This window comes from Filicampus tigris, chromosome 12 (assembly GCF_054856515.1).
Source record: "Filicampus tigris isolate MCC_2025a chromosome 12, RoL_Ftig_1.0, whole genome shotgun sequence".
Lineage (NCBI taxonomy): Eukaryota > Metazoa > Chordata > Actinopteri > Syngnathiformes > Syngnathidae > Filicampus > Filicampus tigris.
The window spans coordinates 10868304-10892281 of NC_141228.1; the positions used below are offsets into that span (position 1 = coordinate 10868304).

A 23978-nucleotide genomic window follows, 5' to 3' on the forward strand; every position below is an offset into this window, starting at 1 on the left:
TGAATAATGTGGCACAAATGCATACACACGAGAATGTAGTCTCATCGAAAGAAACAAGCACTGTGGTCCTTCTTGAGGAAGTGCACTCTGGGAATGCAAACCAAGCAGATGGACCTCTCTCATTTGTGTGTGCCGCCACTGGTGACCCACTGGGAAATGTTTCCTTATTGAATCAAGGAGCATCAAACGCTTCATTGGAGCAGAGAGCGAACGGAGTCCGAGCCGCTCGACGAATATGAGTCTATTTTTTCATCATTTGTAATGGAAACAGTGGCAGTGAGCTGGCAAACACATCCCGAATCCAATTTGAAAGGTCTTTCAAAGAAAATATGGCTGACATCCTTATCACATTTAAACTTAGGTAATATAAAGTGAAATATTGTTAGCGATAAGGCAGTGTAATGAGGTCAAAAGTGCCTGCTCTTACTGAAAAACTGGAGTAAGGAACCGTTTAATACCGTTCTCTTTAAGAATAGCCCATTGGTTCACTTCACTATTATAACTACACGCTAAAAAACAACAATAACAAGCTAAAAAAACTAATTTACACTTGGCCCATCTACAAATGAATGCAAAAATGGCTTTGACCATATGATTGGCTCATAAATTTGTATTACATTTTCTTATTGTGTTGTTGTTTTCTTGGTTCCACATTAACGGTGGCCCGATGGCTTGGGGCCACTACGTGATTTACTGACACTGGCCCCATTGGACCAGTACACATTTAATAAATGCAATGAAATCAACACATTCTTGTTTTTTGTAAGATTTAATATTCACTATTTTTTGTTTTATCCACTTGAATTGATCGGTCATCATCGACCTTTTTACCGTACAGCACAAATGATTTGTGTGTCAGGTTGAATCCTCATACTTGAGATATATACAGCCCAGAAAATGTCAAATGTTAAATATTCAATTTGATTTTACGCCACAAAATACAAAAATAAAAGCATAACACGCAAAAAATGACTACACAGAAGTAATATTTTCTTAAAGTCTTAATAGAGTTATAATACTGTAAATATAACATAATCATTAAAACTTATTCCGGCAGGGTCATCACAACATGGCTCCCGGTGACCCATCAAAAAACCCAAAGTGTAAAATTATAACAAAAACATACTGGCTGGATATTTGCCATATTTACCAAGGGTCATGGCACATAGTGACATATTTGATGGTCATTGCAACCATTTCATTACAACATGTCTTTGCTTTTTTTCTATGGCCTAAAAAGCACTCACCCTTTCTATCTCACACACACACACGCACACACACGCAGGCTGTCCCCAGGGCGATCCGATATTAGATGGTGAGATGACAGTTTGTGCTTGTGTGAGTGCAGCCAGCCGACGTGCTGATGATGGGAAGTCAATAATGCATTATGAAAAAAGGGGGGATTTATGACCTTGATGGGCCCCATTGAGCTTAATTAGTCCTAAAGGTTGATTTACATACAAGTGTACATTGCTGCTTATTTTCATGAAATTGCGTTTCTATTGCGAGCAAGACTTCAGCAACGGAATTTGCTGTAGGATTAATTAAGTAGCTAGTTACTGCATTAAATTTGTTTGAAATGAAAGACCATACACACCATTATGTTACTGTGAAGGACCTCTTTACATAAGATAATTTTATACTTAAAACGGAGGTCAGATTTAGCTAATAGCATTTCGCATGTAGGCGTTTGTGCCCTCAAGTGCTGGATGGAGAAGTGGAAGTGGTTGGTGGGAAGTGCCCAACAGGGTTAATTTCTTGGTAAAGAAGCCCACCTTAACACCAACAGTGAGTCCTCGCACTGAAATGACAGCATCTATTTCACAGTCATGTACCTATATCAAAGATGCTCTTGATAGCCCCCCTGTTGTTGCTATGGAGGTAGCAGAGATGTAAATGAATTGGAGGGAGTTGGATGGTGGGGAATACAAATGAGGTTCAAACACTTCTTTCCTGACTGCTCTTTGCCTCGTCGTCTTCCACTATCCACTATCATCATGCTTCTCTCTGTCTTTGCAAGTGGTTTTTTTTCCCCCCCGAACATTTCTACTATAACCATTATCCAAATATCATATATTATTTAGCTCCCATAACACACTCGCACTAGTATAACACCTTGATGAAAGAGAAAAAAATGAAGTTTGGATCCCTCACTTAATTCAAATTTTCAATTGCTTTGATAACTTGTATCTTTTGAGAGACTTTGCTGGCACAAAGACACAATACTTTGTGATTTTATTCCGCAAACATTTTTGGCATCTAGTTTATTATTATTATTATTTCACAATGTGCCATCCCTCCCTTGAGCCTAAATATCAATTTGGTTTTGTGTTGTTTTTTTCTTTGATGTATGTTCCTTTTTTCATGATGACCACCATCACATTGTTATTGGGATGTAATGATATCCAAACGTCACAATACAATATTATCATGATATGAACCTCACAATAAGATAATTATCATATTGTGGTGAGCTTGGGGATGTAAGAAAAGCTCATGATACTGTATAAAAACTAATGACAAAGGGAAAAAAGGTCATTATATTGGGGAAAAAAAACACAATATTGTGTTTTTGTACATAATAACAGCAGTGACAGAAATAAGCAAAGTATCATTATCAATGTAGTTCACAATGCTGTGTTCAGCTGAAGCGGACGAAAAGTAATATTTTTTGACGTAGATGTATTGCTTTTAATATTGTAACATGACAACAACGATATCGTGTTAATCCTAATACCGCAATATCTGCATTATTGACGTTAGTTTTTTTAAGTGAAGTTGAGGTCATTGTTCCCGTTATATATAGACAGTATAAATTTGGCATATGGTATAGATTTAAAGTGCACCAACCAATCACAATAACGTCATAGTATCTGCCTCAGTGTGAAAATGACTGAAAAATGACATGTCTGAAGAAATATGCAGGAAAATGTCCAATAACCTGGTATCAATGTGTCTTATGTCTAATAAATGTAAGGCTCATCTGTCAAAATGAACACATTTTGTTCTTTCGCAACTGTGCAGCAATGGCACTACTAATGTTAAAAGGACTAATTGTGAACAAACAACATCATCGTTAGTAATGCTTGTCCTTCTTCCGTCACACAATAAACAGTCCAAAAAGAATGGCAAAAGAATATGTCTCAACACCAAAGTGACAATTCTTTCTCTACAATAGGCGAAGCTGCCCACCTTATCTCCTGCTGTTTGCGGGTTATATGAAATATTTGGTTTCTCCACCCCGGGTGGACCTAACTTCTGTTGTTGTAAAGGATATCTGTGGATTATAGAGTCAGCTCTGTGGGAAGAGCCGTAACTTTAAGGTTTCTTTTCCCTGGTGGGTGTCTTTTACTTGTACCATAGAGAAAGGCCTGTGGTGGCAGAACTTGGAGGGCTCATGCTGTGTTTCCTGTAGTTCCCTCACTAATGCTGTGGGCCACATTATTCTTTCACCTCAACTCCAACCAGAGCAAGAGACCTCGTAGGCTCAAAAGAGCCGAATACTAGCTGGTCAAAGAGATGCTTGCTCTTTTAGAAGCATCTCTTTAGTCCTGAGCAGAATGGAAATCTACAGATCTACACTAACTGTAGACGACAAGCATCAGGCGGGTCTGTGTCACACTCTCGACTGAAAAATTATCTGGTTTCCCATCAAAATAATCTGAAGACCTTTGTGCTCTGGTCAGAGTGACAGCAAGGGTATGGGGCTGAATAGGCCTTTTGATCAGCCTTAGCCCCTGGACTCTGTCTGGAAGCATGGGTTGCTCAAGTTACAAATGGTCATTTTAATAAGAAAACCTTCCCTGGCTTTAAGTAAGTCTGGATAGTTGCACATATTTTTGTGTGCTGTTTCAGGTACATTTGTTGACCATAATTAAGTAAAAAGGTATTTAGTTTTTCTTTTTATATTTTTGAGAAATAAAGATTATATATTTAAAAATGATCCCCGTTATGCATGGCAAGCAACAGTACTTAAAACTACCAAACTCACCGCCTTGAGTAGCACATGGCTGTTTTCAGCACTTGATACTCTTACATTGCTTTCTAAAGCTTCCACTTTGAGATACATTTTCAGATGTTTGTGTTTCCAGGCTCCAAAACGTCATTGTCATGTTAATAAAGGTTAAAGAAATTGTTATGATTCGTTTTCACTTTAGGCACAGAAGAATTTGACATTTTACTGTTTTTTTTTTTTTTTTTTTTTTGCTTTAGTGTTTAGTAGACTGATTGTCCTTGGTATGTGCAATGATAATGACTTGCAAGTACAAGGTTTAAGGTTTCTACATGGCTGATGAAGACCCTAATGACTCCCTATTCCTATGAAATGCGAAGGTACTTTGCTCATTACCCCTGCTTCAGTGACACTCATATCCTACCAGATGGTCACTTTCCAATTGATTTGGCTCATCTGCAAAAAAAAAAAAAATCATTATATTATTGCGCTAAGGAGACTGTGCATAATGGCTTTGTCTTACATATGGGAAATTCTCACAGTTCCTAAGATGCCTATTCTGTGTTGGCCTAATGTCATTGCAAAGGTTACACATGGTAATAAATGCCAGCCTAGGAAGCTTTAAATAGAGGCTCCTCATTGGTGTAATAAAGTGCTATAACCCATGGAAATAGAGGTCCTTTGCACCAATCGAAGTCAATTACCAGCATGTTATAACAACGTGTACGATAAGCAGCTGTCTAAAGGTTGAGTTGTCACATTGTAAACTACAATGGTACTCAGAAGAGAGCAGATCTCCACCAAGGGAGAATAATCTTGAATTTTACATGATTATAGATTATTGATTTATGTATGTTTTGTAAGAAATTAGGGAAAGTTCCCCTTCCTGCCACAATGTCTTGGAGAAATAAGTTGTGTTATGCTAATCGTGCTTTTAACCAACACATGATCAATAAGTTTATCACTGTACGAAACTTACTGATTGTCTTAGATTGCTACAGTATATCCACACACAAGAGAATATGTTTTGCGGATTTCTAACCAAGTCACCATCAACACATTATGAGAAATGAAGGCAGGGACTCATCCCAATTGAGTTTCAAGGCACATTGTAGCTCTTGTGGTTGTCTTACGTGTACATGTAGTGTTTTCTCTCCCTTTAATTTGTCACCTATGTCTGGTTGACAGAGAGAGGCTCAAATGCTTTTCAAGTGCTGGGATGGATGGATTGACCAGAATGCCTGATTAGGAAGCATGTCGACAAGACCACGATAAGGATCAGGCCGGTTATCTCTGTGCTGCACCATGTTGCCATGGTCACAGCACTGTGCTTTCTACCTAATATGCTACTGAATATGCATTAGCTTTTTTCAGTTTTATTCATGCCTATAGTTAGGTTTGCCTGAAAGGCATAACTCTTTTGTCAATATTTCCGCTTGTTGTTGTCCAGTCTTTAAAGAATAACAATTAATATGTTTTAAGATGTACCTGTATATCATGTTAACCCGTGAAGAGGTGGAAAAGGAGTGGAATATGAAAAGATTATATGAAAACTTAATGTTGCTTTCTCTCACTATTTGATCTTTTTATATTTTTTCCCCCAAAGCTCTCTAAACACAAGACAAGTCACAGTAAAGTCATAATCATATTCCGGTCCGTCTGGATGCATAGTGGAAGGACATATGAGTTCCACAAGTTGAACATCAACTACAGTATATTGCTATTCCTTGCCTGACTTACTGTCAACATATGGAGAGTAAATCATTTTCATATCATTGACCAGAATAATTATGTTTATGATTCCATGTGCAAAATAACTCTTACTTGCATGGCTCATTTGCATAATGAAATTATTTCATTAGATGACACAGTAAGTGTTGGATTTAGTTTGGATTTACTGTGATCACACACAGTGATCAAATTATCCTCTTGTAATTGCGATTCATGAATATGCCAGCCTAAGACTGATGGTGCTGTGCTGACATCGTTTTTACCATGTGTAAAAACTGAAATGTGACAATATGGGTAGTGCAAGTACACTAGGATAGTTAAGAATCACACACTTTTTGAAAACAGTTATTTGCTATATTTGTTGTACTGGTAGTTATTTGTTATATTACACATTTTGTATTTGCTTTTAAGACATATTTTGCAAGTGATTCAATCTTAAAGGGAATTAGAAAAAAATAATCACAAACCAAGTTGTATCACCACAACAATAGCAAATGACAAAGTGGAACAGCCACAGTTGACCAATATCTGGAAACAATGGAATTCATTTGAATTAAATGGTAAATGGGCTGTCACTTATATAGCGCTTTTCTACCTCGGGTAGTCAAAGCGCTTTACACTGTTCCTCATCTACCGGCTGATGACGCAGCATCAGGAGCAACTGGGGGTTCAGTCTCTTGCTCAAGGATACTTCGACCTGGTCACAATGGCCGAGGATCGATCCCACAACCTCGGGGTTGGGAAACGACCACTCTACCACTGAGCCCTGCCGCCCCATGGGAAATGTATTAATGGGAAATAAATCATTTGTTCAGGTTTTCAACTGCCACCATCATAAAACCTTTATTAACTGTACAGGCAGATCTACATAACTTAATAAGTACCTTAACTTGAATCACAAAACGTGACAGCATATATGGCAGCGATCCTGTCAACCTTGTGGCTAAAGCAGACATAAACCATAATACAGGTCGCAGTTTACAGTTTTGATCCAAATTGTTCTGCACACAACTGAGTGCAAAGATGTAGTGTGTTCGCTGTCCTGTTGAGTTCCTGGCTTACTGGATTTTCCTTATCCCACATGTATCATCCGACAGTACAGTAGGCTGGGAAAAGTAGTTCAGCATTGGGTCTAATCAATGGAGAACCGCTTTTGGACAGTAATGCACTGAGACAGCTGAGAAATTAAGTGCATTTCTAGGACATACCATTTCATCCAATGTCTGGATTTTGACTCAATAATCAAGCATTATTACAGGGCCTGTCATCCGCGTGGTCGGAAATACATCATCATCATTCCCGGAATATATGAGTGAGAGTAGTATAGTGTTCATAGGTGTCAGTGTATAGCTACAGTCTGTTTTCCTACTTAAGCACAATGACTACATCAGTCTTAAATAATAAAACCAGAAACCGAATTTTCAAAGGCTCCCTAGTGATTTAAGTATTTTAACAGCAATCGCTTCACACTGAGCACATGGTTTGGCTGCCATGCTTGAGATCTAACTCAAAGGTTCTTGCAGATGTGCAAAAGAACCTTAACTCATTCACTGCCAGACATTTTCAGACCCTTTTTACCCTAACTTTATGCATATATATATATATATATATATATATATATATATATATATATATATATATATATATATATATATATATATATATATATATATATATATATATATATATATATATGAACAAATAAGTTCATGGGATGGAATGGCTGGACTGTGAAAAGACAAGTACATTCGTCACTGGCAGTGATTAATCACTTGCAGTGAATAACCACAAGGAGAAGTTGAATTAGAGGAAGAAAGTAGGATGTGCAACACGCATACAGTATACTGTAAGTGTAATCACTAAAAAATACAAACAAATACTTCTTTAAAGTCAAGCTCTTTCGGTGTCTGTGTTTCAGTTAGCAGCAGACATCATATGCCGTCATTTAGGTTAGTGCTTGTGTATAAGACGTGGCAGTGACTGATGTTCTACATTGCTTTTACATATCCCACTGCTTTTAACCATGCTGGCTTGAACTCAAGATTGGCTGTCAACAGCTGTTCCTAACATGCCATGTTTTCATTTTTCCACCCCCTCACATGAGATGTTTGTCACGAGCCAACATGTACACCGATAAATTGTTTACCACCTGGAGCGTTTCTTTTTTTGACTCCAGCAAGAAAAGGGTTAACAATTGAAATAAGTCTGAAATGTATCAATGTTTCATTGCTTCGGGTCACATTACACAAGATTTTCTTTAGCGAGAGCCAGAAGAGGAAGAAAAGATCCTTCCTTGATTGAATGCCCCTAAACAAATGAAGTCTTATACAGAGGTTAGCTAGGCTGTGGCAGCTGCCCTCCTCCATACAAATATATCCTTTGTTTATTCTGAGCTCTACACTGCACTAAGCACCTTTAGAAGAAGAGCTTTCACCTGATTAGTGGAAATGGAGAATCAGTCTATATAAAGTGACATTTATCTTGCTTTATAAAATACCACCGTAGCATTTTCGGGTGAGGGCCACAATTCAGCAGTTTAATTCCCTCCCATTGTAGCATAGCATTTAATCAGACAAAGATAATTGTATTTGTACTTAATTGATGAAGTAGCCAATAGGGTAAAATAAACTGAGCCATTCCAAGCAGTTTTGGTAGGCTTGGAGTCAGTAGTTAAGGCAAGTGCTGCCGCAAAAAAGTGCTTTGTTAACACAAGCAAATGCAAGTATGGATTGCTCTCATTTGTACAGGTGCCAATGAAATACAGCAAAATAAGTGCATGTAACCCAGCCACAAAAACCTCATTAGAGAGCCTGCAGCTCTGGAATATATAGCTAGCACACTGGCATTTAAGGGACAAAAAAGGTAACAGATGCTCAAAAATGGGATATTATGATTCAGTGCTGCTCGTGGTTTCGAGCAGAGGAGCAGCTGGCAATTTGGTTAAGCTTTATATCAGTGTGCTGTAATACTTGACGACGTGGTAAGTCATGAGTAACCAAAAATGTTCTGTACCGTTTGTTTTTTTGTCACTCTCAGCTGGGCTTTTCATTGCTTGATATTGATTTGGATTTTTGCTAATTCCCCACCCATACAACCACTTTTGATACAGCTTTTGATACTCCATCCTGCAATGAAATTAAATTGCATTTGCTTATAGTTGATTTCATTTTTTTTAACTTACTTTTTTTTTTTTTTAAGTCAATTGCGCATTGTTTTATGTAAACTGAGGACATAAAACAGCCATCACACACTGTTGAAAAAAACAGCTTCTGCTCTACATGTGATCACAATTGTAAGGACGTGTTAACTGTTTGTATGCATTTGCTCATTCACTGTGATGGAAGAACCTTGAACTCATGACTTTTTAGCCTATAAATTAGGACCCTTGACGATGATAGATACACATCCAATTAGGGCATGCAGATAATGTGCAAAACTATTAGCTGACTGGTTCAGAATACAGTTAAGCCCATGAATGATTGATTCATTTAAAGTGAGTTTTTTTTCTTTTTTTTTTTTTTAAATGAATCAGTGTTCTAAAAGAGTTAGTCTGTGTAATATTCAAGAAATTGTAGAAACAAGAAACTAGGAACTGACCATTATTACTCACATTATTTTTAATATAGCTGTCATTTTGGATGTCATTACATTATATGGGTGCACACCATGTTGTTGTGACTGTTGAATACAAAAATGTATTCCATTTCATCAGAATAAGAGTAAATATTTCAAAAATGTTTCCTTTGTTCGCGTCCATCTCTTACATATTGTATGGTGTTTCTCGGCCCGCTCCGCATTGATTCCCACTGATAAAGCTCTCTTTCCACTCCCTCAGGGTTCAGTCGGGCTGCCCTGCCATTTGGCTTAGTACGGAGAGAGCTGTCTTGTGAGGGTTACCCCATCGATCTGCGCTGTCCAGGAAGTGATGTCATAACGATCGAAAGCGCCAACTATGGGCGAACAGATGACAAGATTTGTGACGCCGACCCTTTCCAGATGGAGAACATCAACTGCTATCTTCCAGAAGCATACAAGATCATGTCACAGAGGTAAACTTGCACCTTAAAAGCTGTATTAGAAGTTCCAGTTTACGTGGATTGCCCCACAGCAACACACTCTGGATTGATGTCAACTGTTTCTTTTTTGTGTTTTGCCCCTTTTGGCTTTCTTTTTTTTTTTTAAATCCCACTGCTTCTCTCGCCTTTGGAGGAAAATCTTTAACATGGTTGCCTGCCGATTGATCGACTCAAAAATAGACAAACTCAGTTTAACTGTTGAGTTGGGGAAAAAAAACAGCCAGTGCTATTCCAAGAAACATTTTACTATACAATGTACTGAGGCAAAGCCCAAAGTGACAATTTATGATGATTATGAATTAAATTAGTGCTCAAAATTGATATTACATTTAATGTGTTTCTTTAAGTACAATCATCAAGGACTGTTAGCTTGAGGTTTTCTTATTAGTGACGCTTACTCTCACTGATAACAGTCCTTGCATACTGTAGTTTTGTACCCGTATGCATGAAGAAAACCACAACATGACATTTGACTGTATTGTAATAATTTATGAAATGCATATTTATAACATACTTCAGCAATCATATGCACACATTTCTTTGTTTTGATGAAAAGCACCACTAGTTGATATTACAATATTTGGCAAATGCAGTTGTTCTTTTTCCTACTAGTCTATGCACTTTACACAGACTGTTTTTTAAACATCAACAGTTACATTAAGCTCGTATCCCACTGAGCGGCGAAGGTTTGCAAGTGTAGCGGATGTTGTTTTTTCTTCAGTCTTTGTTCATGGTCGCAAAATTTTGAACATGTTCAAAATATCTTGGTGACAAGAAAAAATGTTTGTGACCATTCAAACTGTTTGCGATTGTTTGGTGAACGTTTTTGCAAACCTTTGTGACCTTGAACGAACCCTGATGAAAAATCAACATTCACTACGTTCGCAAACGTTTGCCGCTCAGTTGGATAAGGGCTTTGAGTTTTATATTGCAGTCCATCCTGTGTGCCTACGCTATAACGTGTTCGATTAAGCAATTGTTTTTTAAATTGTTTTTTGCAGTATACTTAAAAAATGCCATTGCATGTAGGAAAGGAGAGGCACATTCACCAATAAACCTTTCAGTCGTTTATTAACCACCAGGAGAATAGTAAAACATGAGAAAATTAGCTCCCTCAAACAGCTGCCCACAACATTCACCCAACCTCAAATCACCAGGCCCGCCTCTTTAATAAGTGAAATCATTTCTATACATTTTATGCTTGCTATTAGTTTATTTATGTTTAAAAAAAAAAAGTTTTAATATATTTACATGTGTTTAAAGCATCTGGTATGGGTACCAGATCTTCTTTTTGAGGATTCTCCACAGGTTCTTGATAGGGTTGAGATCAGAGGATCCACAATTTTTCTCCCTTTATACCAATAGAAGTGAGAGATGATACATTGTCTTGCAATCCATTTATTTCACTACGAAAGGGATGGTTATTCTTTCAAAGGAAATGGCCAGTAAGAAAGTCCACATATTTTAAAGAGGACATTTTGAAACACTGGTGATGTTTTCTTGAAGTGTTTACATTTCTTTCGCAAGTCAGTGGACTATTTCACGTTTTCGTCAGCAGAAAGATGGTTCTTATTCTACATACCACTCACCTGGCTGGGAAACTAAACTAATTGTCAAACATGTTTAAGATCCATCAGTGATTCTAACAGACAGGTGAAACAACGTGCAAAAGCTTCCAGAGGAAAGATATCACTCAACACATTTATTTAACTTAAATCCTACATAATAATGATATTGAATAATTTGAAGCCCAGTCTAATTATTTCAATCCACTGCAGCTTTTATTGAGCTGCGGTAATATTTTTCAAATTAAAGTTTGGAGAGGTTGTTTAGCATGACTATGCCCCGGTACACCAAGCATGGCTGGATAAGTTTGGTGTGAAAGAACTTGAGAGGCTTGAGCCCAACCCAGTCAAATGCATTTAGGATGGACTGCAACAGAGATTTTACGGCCAACTCCAACTATTCACTTCCTCTTGGTGTTGGGCTCAACATACGTATCGTGGATGTGTAAATCAGATAATTTACTGCAGAAGTCTGCATGTGGTGTTCATGTGTGTTCACATGCAAGTCCTGTAGGGTTCCATTGCCATTGCTGTAAACCTGAGCCCTTAAACATGAGAGCAGTTGTCACACGTGGATGCCATCAGAGGCAAAGTGCAATGGGTAGAATGACATATGAATGCCACTGAGAGATACTGGATGGTATAAAAACATCAGCAACTTTTGTTAGCCGCTTTGGGGAATGAAGACAAAAAATACTGAAACAAAACAGCAGTACCCTTGTTTGCAGCAGGTTTATTGTCAAGTTCTGTTTGATGAAGTCAGATAGCTGACTCACATGATTTGTCTTGAAAGGGTATAGCCTGTCTGCTCCCTGCTTGTGGCCCTGCACTTTACGCAAAGCTCAACCTCGCTCAGACAAAAAAATAGCACACAGAAGCACAAATACTACCCAGCAGGAGCTGCTTGTGAAACAAAAGTGGAACAGTGTACCTTTACTAGGGATCAGGTTGTATGCACTTCCTGAGAGTGCCAGAGGCTTAAGTAATGTCAAAGTTATTTTCAGTGTTTAAGTCCCACTGCAGTATTGCAATGTTTATTCTCTTTTGGGAAACTGCACAAAGAAGCTCAGAGAAGTTCTTATCAAATCTCAAAGCATTGCCCAAAAATGAATGACACTAAATTCCATCAATATCACATTTCAGACATTACTTAAGTGTGTGCAAGCTCTTGCAAGATATTTCATCACTGAAGAGTCTATCCTATTATTCATCAGATTATTATTTTTTTAATCCATTCATGATATGGTGTCTAAAAGCAGGGTTGATGGCTACAATGCAAAAAGTTAACCGTTATTAAAACAATCCAGTGAGATCACAAGAAGCCACAACTGAATTATGATTTATTGGTCGATTGACATATAACCTTTAATGGCAAAAGTGTAATGACCCAAGGGACAAACAACAGGTCAACAACAGAGTGACTATGGAGTCCTAGCCGCAGGGTGACACTCTAGAATATTTTCTATGATGTATTATGAAAAATATTCACTTCTACATATTAACTTAAGCGTGCGGCAGAACATTTGCACCCATGTGGAAATCTTTGTTCATGTCTCCACATTCCACACTAACGTGCTTGGGAAGTTAGGAGAACAGGAATGAGGCTTGGTCCTGTTCGATAAATCATTTTGCCGCTCATATTGGCCGGCATATTGCATTCATGAGCACAATGATTTAATGAAAATAGCCTTAGGACTGCTGCGGCTCAATTAAAACATTCACCTGCAAGCAATTAGTGGACTCAGGTGGCTGATAATCTGGACACATCCCTCGCAGAAGCTGCATGAGGGTACCATTTAAAATAATTAATATGGTATATGCAAAGAAGGGCCTTATTTTGAGTACTGCTATTATTATTAATATTATTAAAATGGTTTGTATATTTATGTATTCAGCATGTAAAAGAAGTGTTGGTGTGAGCAATTCAAAAATGGTACGTTTGTACTTTTGACGCATGCAACACACCCATAAACAGCCATTCATTATTGAAAATCAAATCATGTTGGAAAAATACCAAATTGTGGGGGTGTTTGAGCCATCTTGCAATGGAAGATTGCAAATTTAGCCTCATCTCCCCCTTGGTCCTGTTGACATGTCTATGAGCAAGTGTTGCTTTTTATACAACAGTGGTGAATGAGCTATTTCTATTCTTTGCATGAACAGGTGAGCACCTTGAACCTCGGAGAGTATTATGTTTACACTCTATTTACAAATGCAGATATTTGTTGGAAATTCTGGTACCTGGCAAGATTAGATAATACCTTTAATATTTTTGCAAGATTGCATAATGGTGTGTTTGGAATTGCATGTTTCATGTTCACCTTGCCCTGAGATAGCGTGAACTGAACCATACCAGAGTTCACTTGCATGCGACCCACCTGGGTTCACATGATAGATTTTCACACTTAACCAAACGAGCCGCACTGTCAGAGCAACCTCACTGGAATTTGTTTTCAAGTGAACCAAACCTGATGAGTGTGAGCAGCCCAAAGACAAGTCATTATTAAATCCCACTGGTTCCTTTGAAAGATATCTCTCTCCAACTCTTGCAACAGTCCCAGTACAAGGATGTGGAAATCTAATCACTTCTAATCAGATGATGAGGAGCACAATTAGGGCAGGAAAAGTTCCCACAAGAAATGGGAAGATGTCTTAAGTATCTCATCCCTAAATGGCTCTGCAGATACAGCATTTTAGAGACGTGTGAATTTGAAACTTCTGAATAGTATTAAAACTAATCATTCTTAAATAGGTTCTTGCCCCACTCTATACAGAAGGTCGAACTGGCATCTGTGAATAGTTTTCCATCTATTTTTAGGAAACCCTTCTGGTATTTGGTGGTGGACACCCTCAGTAGCCTGACACAAAAACATCTGAAGGAATATAATACTAATAAGTGGCTTACATTGATTGATTTGTTTTTGACTAATGAGCTTCACTGCAAGTATTCAATAGCAAGGGCACTGATCACTGCAGTGTAACACGGCCCAGTCGCGCCATGCCAGCAGGTCATCGTTTTTGCAAGGAGTGAATCATTCACATAACCGATCAATGCCGATAGCGCTCTAATAGATGAGGTGAAACTCATCAGTGAGGGTAAGACCAATACGGCCTGGACTGAGATGAAAATCGTGAATAATTATCATGAAAAGGAACATTCAACAATAAAGCATTTGCTTTTTTTTTTACAAATTACATTGATAGATTTAATAATAGAATGCTTTTGTGTCCAAACTTTCAGATTGGAGTTAAAAAATGTCTTTGGGGGGAAAAAAAAACAAAAAAAAAACACAACACATCCAAGGTGTAATCATAAGTGTTTTCTTTTTACCGTTGTCAATCGGTGTAAGGTAGTTGTAGGTACAGTAGTTGTGGAGCCAAAATGATCGCGCTCGCACTATTTATATCAGTGACAGTGGTGCTTGCACGGCTCTCCGAGGAGCTCCATTGTTGCCGCCTGACACAGCACCTCTTTCGTCTCCCGCGTATGCACGGCGAGAGTTTTATTTAAAGCACAGCAGATAAACATTTCATAAAGATGCACATCCAGCTGGGCTGTTGCAGAGGGGCGCGCACAAGTTCATGGGCCACAAAGGTGGTCCTGCTCCTTCATCAGTGATCCTTAGTGGGTAAACATCTGATATCAATAAAAACAAACCACTTATGTACTCACTATTAATGAATAAAAAGATGAATTGGGCAATTTAGTTTGGCATGTTGTCCGACATTCATTATATGTAGGTAACAGTGTTTAGGCTGTGTGGTGAAATGCCAGATTCACTTTTGATTACCGTAATAATCTAAGCACCTAAATGTAAGATGAAAAAAAAAAAAAAAAATAGAGATGTAGGCTGCACTCGTCTATAAGCTGTGGAATTTTTCACAGAAAAATATTTTATATTTTATTTTTAGTAATGATTAACAGTGATTTTTTTTTTTCTTTGACTTTAGCAACATTTATTTGAAAGAAGGAAAAAGCTGCAAAGTGGCAAAGAAAAGAAAATTGCGAGCATCCTCCCAAGTCTTGTGACGTAAGCAGACTCACATTTAAAGAAGTAAGACTCCAAGCGTCATCCTTTGTCATCAGATCCATCCATCCATTATCCATACCGCTTATCCTCACAAGGGTCGCGGGCGTGCTGGAGCCTATCCCAGCTGTCTTCGGGCATTAGGCGAGGGACACCCTGAAATGGTTGCCAGCCAATCGCAGGGCACACACAGACAAACAACCATCCACACTCACACTCACACCTAGAGGAAACCGGAGTACCCGGAGAAAACCCACGCAGGCACGGGGAGAACATGCAAACTCCACACAGGGAGGCCGGAGCCGGGATCGAACCCACGACCTCTGAACTGTGTGGCGGACGTGCTAACCAGTCGACCATCGTGCCGCCTCGTCATCAGATGTTGAACATTTTTTTGCACTTTTATGAATACACATTTATGAATTTTTAGATGCAGGACAATTTACTTTCATACTAGCCTCACATTTTTGTCATTACAGTTAAAATTGGGTCAATTATTGATTTTACATTTTAATTTCAATTGTGTTCAACTGATTTTTTTGGGTGATTGACCTCCGAGCTTTTGGTTAACTTATACAGTGTATATTAAATGTCTATACACCCATGTCCATTTTTTGTGATGTAAAAACATTAGAAGGAGATAAATGATTTCAAACATTTTCCAAACATTAATGTGGCCTATAGTAACTCATGTACAACGCAACTGAAAAAAGTAATATAGGCTTATAGGGGAAGTATGAATAAACAGCTGAGATAATACCGTATCACAAGTGTGCACATCCACTTATAACTGAAGATGTGGCCATGTTCAGCATTCAACAATCTCATTCAAACTCATGAAACTGTTTAGAGGGTCAGATAAAGTTCAGATGTTCTAGTAGGCTTTCCTTGACATTTTTTTCTTTTTGGTCTCAAGCAGAATCCTTCATATTGTGCTAGCAATGACTGGTATTTGGAACTGGTCACAATTCCCTCCACCTTGACTAAGGCCCCATTTCCAACTCATGAATAACAGCCTCAGAGCACGATGCTGCCACTATGTTGTTACAATAAAAATCATGCCTCTATCAATATTTTTTTCCCATCTAAATCTATGACCAGTCTAAATTTGGTTATTTAAATGTTGCTCTACGGTTGGAATTCAATAACTACAAAGAACATATGAGTCAGACGCTGTTGAACATTGAACAATGTTGAACATGGGTAGTGCCAGCGAATATATATAAGCACAAGCACATGACAGTAGTTACATATTTCTTTAATGTCTTACCTGAATATGAAGTCAAGCCTATGTTGAAAGCAGGATACTCATGGTTAAATTTCATGCCACATAATTGGTCCACCTCTTTTGAAAGTAGTCAGACCATATACTAGTGGTGAAGGTTGCTGGCTAAGCAAGTATATTTTGCATCCTGCTTATATTTGTTTTTTAGTGCCGCCATTCTGTGGTCCTACAAATGGTTTTGTTTTTCAATGGCCTGCCTATGATCAACAGGCCATCCCCTTGAGAGAGATCTCTGCTTTGATAATTATGCCTTGAACCTCATCAGCATTTCAGTTGAAATGGAATGAGACAGGTCACTTTGAGTTGAATAGATGCTAATTTGATTGAAATTCAAACTGGGAGCACCAGGAAGTAGACTGTGCCATTTAATTCAATACCATTACAATACCCTCACTTAAGCCCTTCTCTCATATTGCTGCACTGCAATGTTTTTTATTTATTGCTGCTTACTTCGTGACTTCCACATGGCCTCTTAAGATATTATAGACCTTTGAGGGATGGAAAATTGAGCAGGGGGAAAGAAACTCATCTGAGATTCACCGATTAAGGTGCATCTTATCCGTATCCAAAATAACTGCCTGCCTCACATGAGAAGGAACAGATGAATCTCGTGAACTGTATTAAATTGTCCCATAAGTGGCCATTTGGGTTGAATTTTTTTTAGAAAGTAAAAGCTGTGCATTTAATTAAAATTTTCCTCACTTCATGTTAAAAAATGTTCTTGTATAAAAACAAGTCTAATGCTACTGTTGACTATAGGTTACAAACAGAAAAAATATATAATTAACATATTGTGTGAAAGCAATACTGCAGTAGTTTTAGGAAAAAAAAGCAAACTCAGAGCAATATAAAATACTGAGTGCAATAAAATACAAATGTAGAGCAAAACTAGAATATCAATAATTGTGTGAATGCTTAAAGCCACACATTTAACATGCCACATCATGTTTGGTGTCACATGCCACATCATGTTTGGTGTCTCATCACGGTCTTAGTCAGCAGTGCTCACGGGATACAGTACAAGTTTTCATAGGATTTAAATAACTTGTTTCACTTTCATTAAGGCTGCACAATATATAAAGAAATGTCATCGCGAAAATGGCCCATCCAATATGCGTATTGCAAAGATGTGCGATATTTTTCATATGGAATGATATGGTTTTATCTGACTTTGACAAATCGGACCCAACCTTAAACAGAAAGTCAACCCAAACATTTTTTTTTAAGAATATGTTCTATGCAGGCCCACTATGTGGTAACAAGGCAATCTGATTAATATTGTGTTTGTGGAATATGAGTTAAGCAGCAAAATCAATTTTTTACCATCTCTGGGGGCAGCCATTTTGTCACTTCTGTAGACTGAAGATGGCGTCACAGTTGCTCAGGGTTCAGATAATGACCAATCATGGCTGAGCTTCAGAAAACAGGTGAACCTGACCTGGCTAAAATGGGTGGATTTTGCTGCTTAACTCATATTCCACAAACACAATATTAATCAGAATGCCATGTTTCATCTAGTGGGCCTGCATAGAAAATCTGCTTTAAAAAATTGTTTGGGTTGACTTCACCTTTAAATGTGCATCATCATCCTATAGGGGGACACTATGTAGCAGTCCCTCCACGATTTCGCGGGCAATTTTCCATCATGTGAGTTGCATTTTTTTTTTTTTTTTTTGCTCAAAACCTCATTTGTTTACAATCAAGCAAACCTTTTCTACACATTTTAAGTGGATTTTTACAAAAGAAATTTTAAAAAGTAACAGATATTTACAAATGTGTATATTTATTGAAAAAGGATATTTGGCACACATCCCCTCTCAGCGTCTGTTGTTTAATCAAATATGACGGCAACAAAAAATTTTCTCAACGTGGCTCCTCAGTGCTTCGACTGCAGCGAAATATTTTTTGAAGCTGTTGATAAGCCAGAATGGCATCCTCCATTGATGACTTTCTCTCTCAGGGATCTTCTCATAGCTGGTTGGTCACTAACAGACAGTGGGATGTTGATGGCTTCACAGATCTGAAAACAAAGCGAAAACTTTTAGCACTCTGACTTATTTCCCCAACCGTGTGCCTTGATAAAATGTAATGTCACATCATCATCCTGCACTGTGAAAAAATTACAGGTGGGCAATATATCAAATTTTCAAAACAATTTGTGAATGTTGTTAGGAGCATGTGAAAAGATGTAATAGTACATTTACAATCATTTTAGTGTGATTATAATTAAGTAAGGTTTTGTACCCAAGGCACTGGTATTCAAATTTGTCTATGATTAAACGTCAACTAACACATTTCAAGACAGGTTTAATTATTGATTTACGTCAGCATATTGCCCAACTCCAAGCTTAACACACGTTATTCACATACACATTTAATGTAAGTAAGTTTCTCACCTTAATTCGTTCTGCGCTCCCGACAGACCTCAATTTCATCATCTCAACGATTTGTAGTGAGTGCATGTTTCTTCCTTTTACTGTATAATCTATTATTACACTTCATAGAACAAAATAAACCCCTGCTGTCCGGATATTGGTATGCGCAGTCTTATGCTGTGTTCTGAGTTGGTAAATGCTTTGCGTTTTCTCTGTTGCACGTCTCTCTTCCATCATCATTCTCCATCGTCTGAAACAGGATGTAACATTTTCTTCTTTGTGAATTCAGCTACCACTACTATTTCCAGTAGTGCGCCCGTGCAGCCATTTCAGGCAAAATAACCCCCAAACTTACGTGAAATGTTCATTTTTAAAACGTAGTTGCTGCGAGAAAGTTTCCGTGTTTAAACAAAGTTGTGGGAAAGTGTGATTTTGCGGAATTTTCTTGATTTTGCGTTGAAGTAGTTGCTTGCGATCTCAACTTCGCAAAATATTGGAGGGACTGATATAGGGGCATTACTAACATGAAATAACTTAAAAGAAAAAAATATATATATATATTTTAAAAATGTAGTTATTACAATTAATTAGCTAAGAATACGTTGACCCTGCTTATTTTGCCGCATGAAACAAATGTATTGCTTTCATTGATCATATACTCACTCAATGTTTGATAGTATTAGTTTTCTGTCAATAACTAATTCAGTAATTGATCTCTTGAACCCAGAAAATGCAAAAGAGCCTTTTATTCACATATACTCTGCACAGCGCTAGACAATTCTCTCTCTTTCTCTCTCTCTCTCTCTCTCTCTCTCACTCGCGCACACACACACAGTCAAAGGCGTTGTATACAGGTATGCCACGGTGGGAATTGCAGGGAAATTAAACATATGGCTTAGCTTTAGAAGAGAAGGCTCAAAAGGCAGTGAAGGTGAGATTCTGGGAAATACATATACTTTCTATCTCACTACACACCACCTTCAAGTTTTGATACATGCCCTATTACATAGTATCAGGTTTACTTTCCTGCACCCCGGTTTGATTACGTTTTATTACAGCGCACTGGGTTTGTCATCCGAACTGTGGCTACCGCGGCAAATGTTTTGTCACTTCAAACATCTCACTGGACATCCAGAACAATCACTGTCACGTCAGGTTTGCCCATCCCGTCCCCTTGCGTTGTATCATCACCAACCTGTTTTGTCCACGGCGGCCTGAAACGGGGCTGTCGGGATCCCCGGAAACATTGTGTGAAACAATACTAAAAATGAAACTAAAAATGGAAACAAGTACATACATTGACTAAATTCACAAAACAGAAAAAAAAACAAGACCAACCATACACATTTCTTAGCTTCACCCTTATTAAATAATTTTATTATTTATCGCAAGAAAACTAAATTATTACTTAAAGAGAAATAACATTGCCTTTCCTTCTATTCATTATGCACATCATTAATTAGTATATAGCCTCAGACGATCAAAAGAGAGTCACAGAAATCATATTGTACATGTATTTAATTAGAGTGCACTTTGAGACCTGTGCGCTGACAGGCTGAAATACTGAACTTTTTATGCTAAGAATTTCAATTACATGCGTGATCTCAAATGGAGGCCTAGAACTATGCATAGAAGTCATTAAGCCTTATTCAATTGGTCTCAGGAGAAGCTCAAGATTTCACAGATGAGACAAGCACAGTCCCTCACTCCCATGGATCAGGACGCCGGGCTCCACAGCTCCAAAATGAGGCCAATACATCAGAAAGCTATCAACACTTACGTCAACATTGTTTCACAAGAAATAGGAAGTGTTTTTTTTGTTTTTTTTTCCTCACCGCCCCTCCTGCTTATATCCTCTTGTTTAACACATATGTCTCTGGAATGTCGGCAAGGCTCATTAGTGTCACCGTTTTTATTTTTGGTATCATTCTGTTTCATAAGCCTAATGTAAACTAGATATTCATTTTCCTGCTCCCATTGGAATGTGCTAGATAAACACTGTAATTCACATTGCCCCTGTGTGATATGCTTATGCATGAGCAAAGCTGGGAGAGTCGTCAAAGTGACCATATAATGTATATATAGTGCCAGCAGAGTCATGGCACATTAAGCACCTTTTTTTTAATAGATTGAGGATGAAATGAATTCATGAAACACGTTTGCTCATTTCCCTACAAAACAATAATAAAAGTTAGTGACAAGATGTGGTATCGGAGTAATGAAGTGAAAGGTGCATGCATACACAGGAATAGACTAAAGAAATAATGTAATAATATATCTTGTGATATAATACATTGCCTGCAGAATAACAATATGTACATTTGAATTTTTCTGTCAGAAATAAGTGCAGGAGGGTGTGGAAATACAGTGCAACAAAAGAAAAAAACACACCATAATTTCATTTCTTCTCGTAAATATATAATTATTCATGCATCAATAAAAGCCGACTTGCATCCTTAAGGTTGTAAACCACAGCACGTTCATGACTTTCTGTAAAATTGCAGTTGCATCCAGTGAGAAGCCAAAACCTTTCTCCTGTTTCCTCACTGCCTTGACTGTAACCAACTCACCTCTGTTCCAGTATACTCCCTAATATTATATTAATAATACAGGACACAGAGCAATGATAACGGCAGCAGCTCAGTAAAAAGAGAGGACAACACAATACAAGGCAACCTAAAATATACTTTTCATTGATGTGCAGGAGAAGACACAATTGTTATCTATGTCCCTGCTAAATCAGCAGAACACAATTATTGATCTAGAATGTTCACTTTGTCAATAGAATTTTGCATCCCCTCAGTACCAAAGATGACTTGCTTGGTGTACTGATGCAATTATCGTCATTTCACCCTCTACAAAAAGGTGGAGATGTGTATAGCAGTTATACACTTACACAAAAAGTACACTCATTGCAAGTGGTTTACATCGCATAACATTTTTTTTTTCATCTGGTGTGCAATCTTGTCCCACACAATGTCACGTTGTCAATGTCACGTTGTCAATCACCGTGTTATTGACTGGAACCAGTCTAGCGTATAGTGTATACGCTAACCCAAACCTTTTATTTATTTTTTTCTTTGGGGGGGAGGCGGTATATTTTCCCAGATGTCTTAATAAAGGTCTCTCTCTTTCCCGCTCTGTCTGTCTGTTGCCAATTCCGGCTTGAGGCCTGCAGACGCCAGTGTCATGTGATGGCCGGACTAACTTCACTCTTAAGCCATCACGCCGATCTTTAACGACTGTACACCACTTGAGTTAACTAAAGTAATGAAAACACATTCAAAACAAATCCCAAAACAATGACTCACTTTTTAGGGAACACTTTTACTTCCAATACTTGACTAGACTTAATATCAGAAAAGTACTTTTGAAAATGCATCCAATGTAAGATCATTTAAGACATTGACTCAAGTAATGTTCTACAAAATCACTTCAACTTCTACCAAAATTATATCCTGTCCTGTTACTTGGACTTTTACTCAAGTAGCACTTTCAAGTACTTTATACCAGAGTGCCTACATACAAGCCTACAATATAATGAGAATAATACGACAATATTAGTTTCTGATGTTACTGTATCGATCCTGTACCTTTACTGATAACGTGTGAGAAATGACAAAATTGACATTTGAATGCCTATTATCGTTTGAGATGCACAACTTGCTGCTTGGTTCTTCATATACTGTATTTTTCTTCACAGATGCAACAATCGGACCCAGTGTATCGTGATCACGGGTTCAGATGTCTTCCCAGACCCTTGTCCAGGGACATACAAGTATCTGGAGGTCCAGTATGAGTGTGTGCCCTACAGTAAGTATAACCCCGCTTTCACCCCACGTTCATGAATTGAAAAGTCACCCTCCACCCCGTCATCAGCCCAGTGCTCCTGTCCTCAGTTTCTTTCTCAGCATCATGACACATCAGCGTCCCATTTGCTGCTCCAACCTTGTCCGTATTGTCTGCTCTTTGTCTGCAACACCTTTCAGCGCCCTTTTCCTCTGTCTCTTCTCCCATCTGTGTCATGCCATGAACTTTTCATGATATATGACCTGTAAGACATTTTGGGTCTCCTGCGTACTCGCTTGTATTATTGATGCGCTCAACGTGTTTTCAGCAGTCCGACAAACCGGGTTATGAGTTAGTAGAACAGAGGGGAAGGTGGAAGAAGTCATGCTGACTCTCCATAATGGCAAGAGAGTGTTTCATTACTCTAGCGTGGAGAAGTCTGTCAGGCAAAAGCGCCGCTCACCTTGATGGCTTAACGTACGTCAATAAAACAGGTGTGGAGGCATGCTAACAGATGTTTCATTATGTAAGAGAACAGAACGGCTGCACTCATAAGTCAGCAAGATAATCATTCCGACGAGTAGATATTGTCAGCATTTTGTCGTCGCCCTAGTTGTAAAATATTCATTGCCATTCGGATCCCAAACAAAATTCAGATTGCCCTTTGCATTAAAAAAATCCCCTTTTGTCCTTTGAGCTGCCATGTTCACTTGCAGTTTGTGAAGAATATTCCTCCAAGTAACCTTTACAACCTGATTAACGGCAGAGATTTACATGAATTGACAGTCAAGCTAATCAGGTGGAACTGGAATAATTTTAGGGGAAATGATGAGAAGATGATACTTGGCGACTCTTCATTCCTCCCATCGTTCAAGTTTTATATGAAATGATTATGGAAATGCATGCCGCAATGTAAATACCTTGTATCCTACATGGTTAGGATTGTTCCTTTGTATTACTATACCTGTCTGAGATGCCCATTAGGGTGGATTCAGGTTGCACTGGTCAACATCATTAGGTGGGGCTCACCTTCGCAACTTAAAGGTCAACCTTTCCAAGGCTTGAAGGGCTTAATGTTAAAAAGAGTAAGCAAGAACGAGTATTGAGTTCTAGCAGTTAAAATCCTATGTTTCACCAAAACATCTACAGTGTTTATGGCTTGCCTCATGATAACGTA

The 23978-nt window shown here is 38.2% G+C and overlaps 1 protein-coding gene across 17 annotated transcripts in view; it reads left to right on the forward strand.

Moving 5' to 3' along the window:
- Positions 1 to 23978, forward strand: part of adgrl2a (adhesion G protein-coupled receptor L2a) — a 116910-nt gene that overhangs the window by 36115 nt on the left and 56817 nt on the right. For all 17 annotated transcript variants that reach the window (XM_086046841.1, XM_086046842.1, XM_086046847.1 and 14 more), the window contains 2 exons: positions 9519 to 9732; positions 22716 to 22825. In XM_086046841.1, coding sequence (XP_085902967.1) covers positions 9519 to 9732; positions 22716 to 22825 — 324 coding nt within the window. The remainder of the gene's footprint in view (positions 1 to 9518; positions 9733 to 22715; positions 22826 to 23978) is intronic.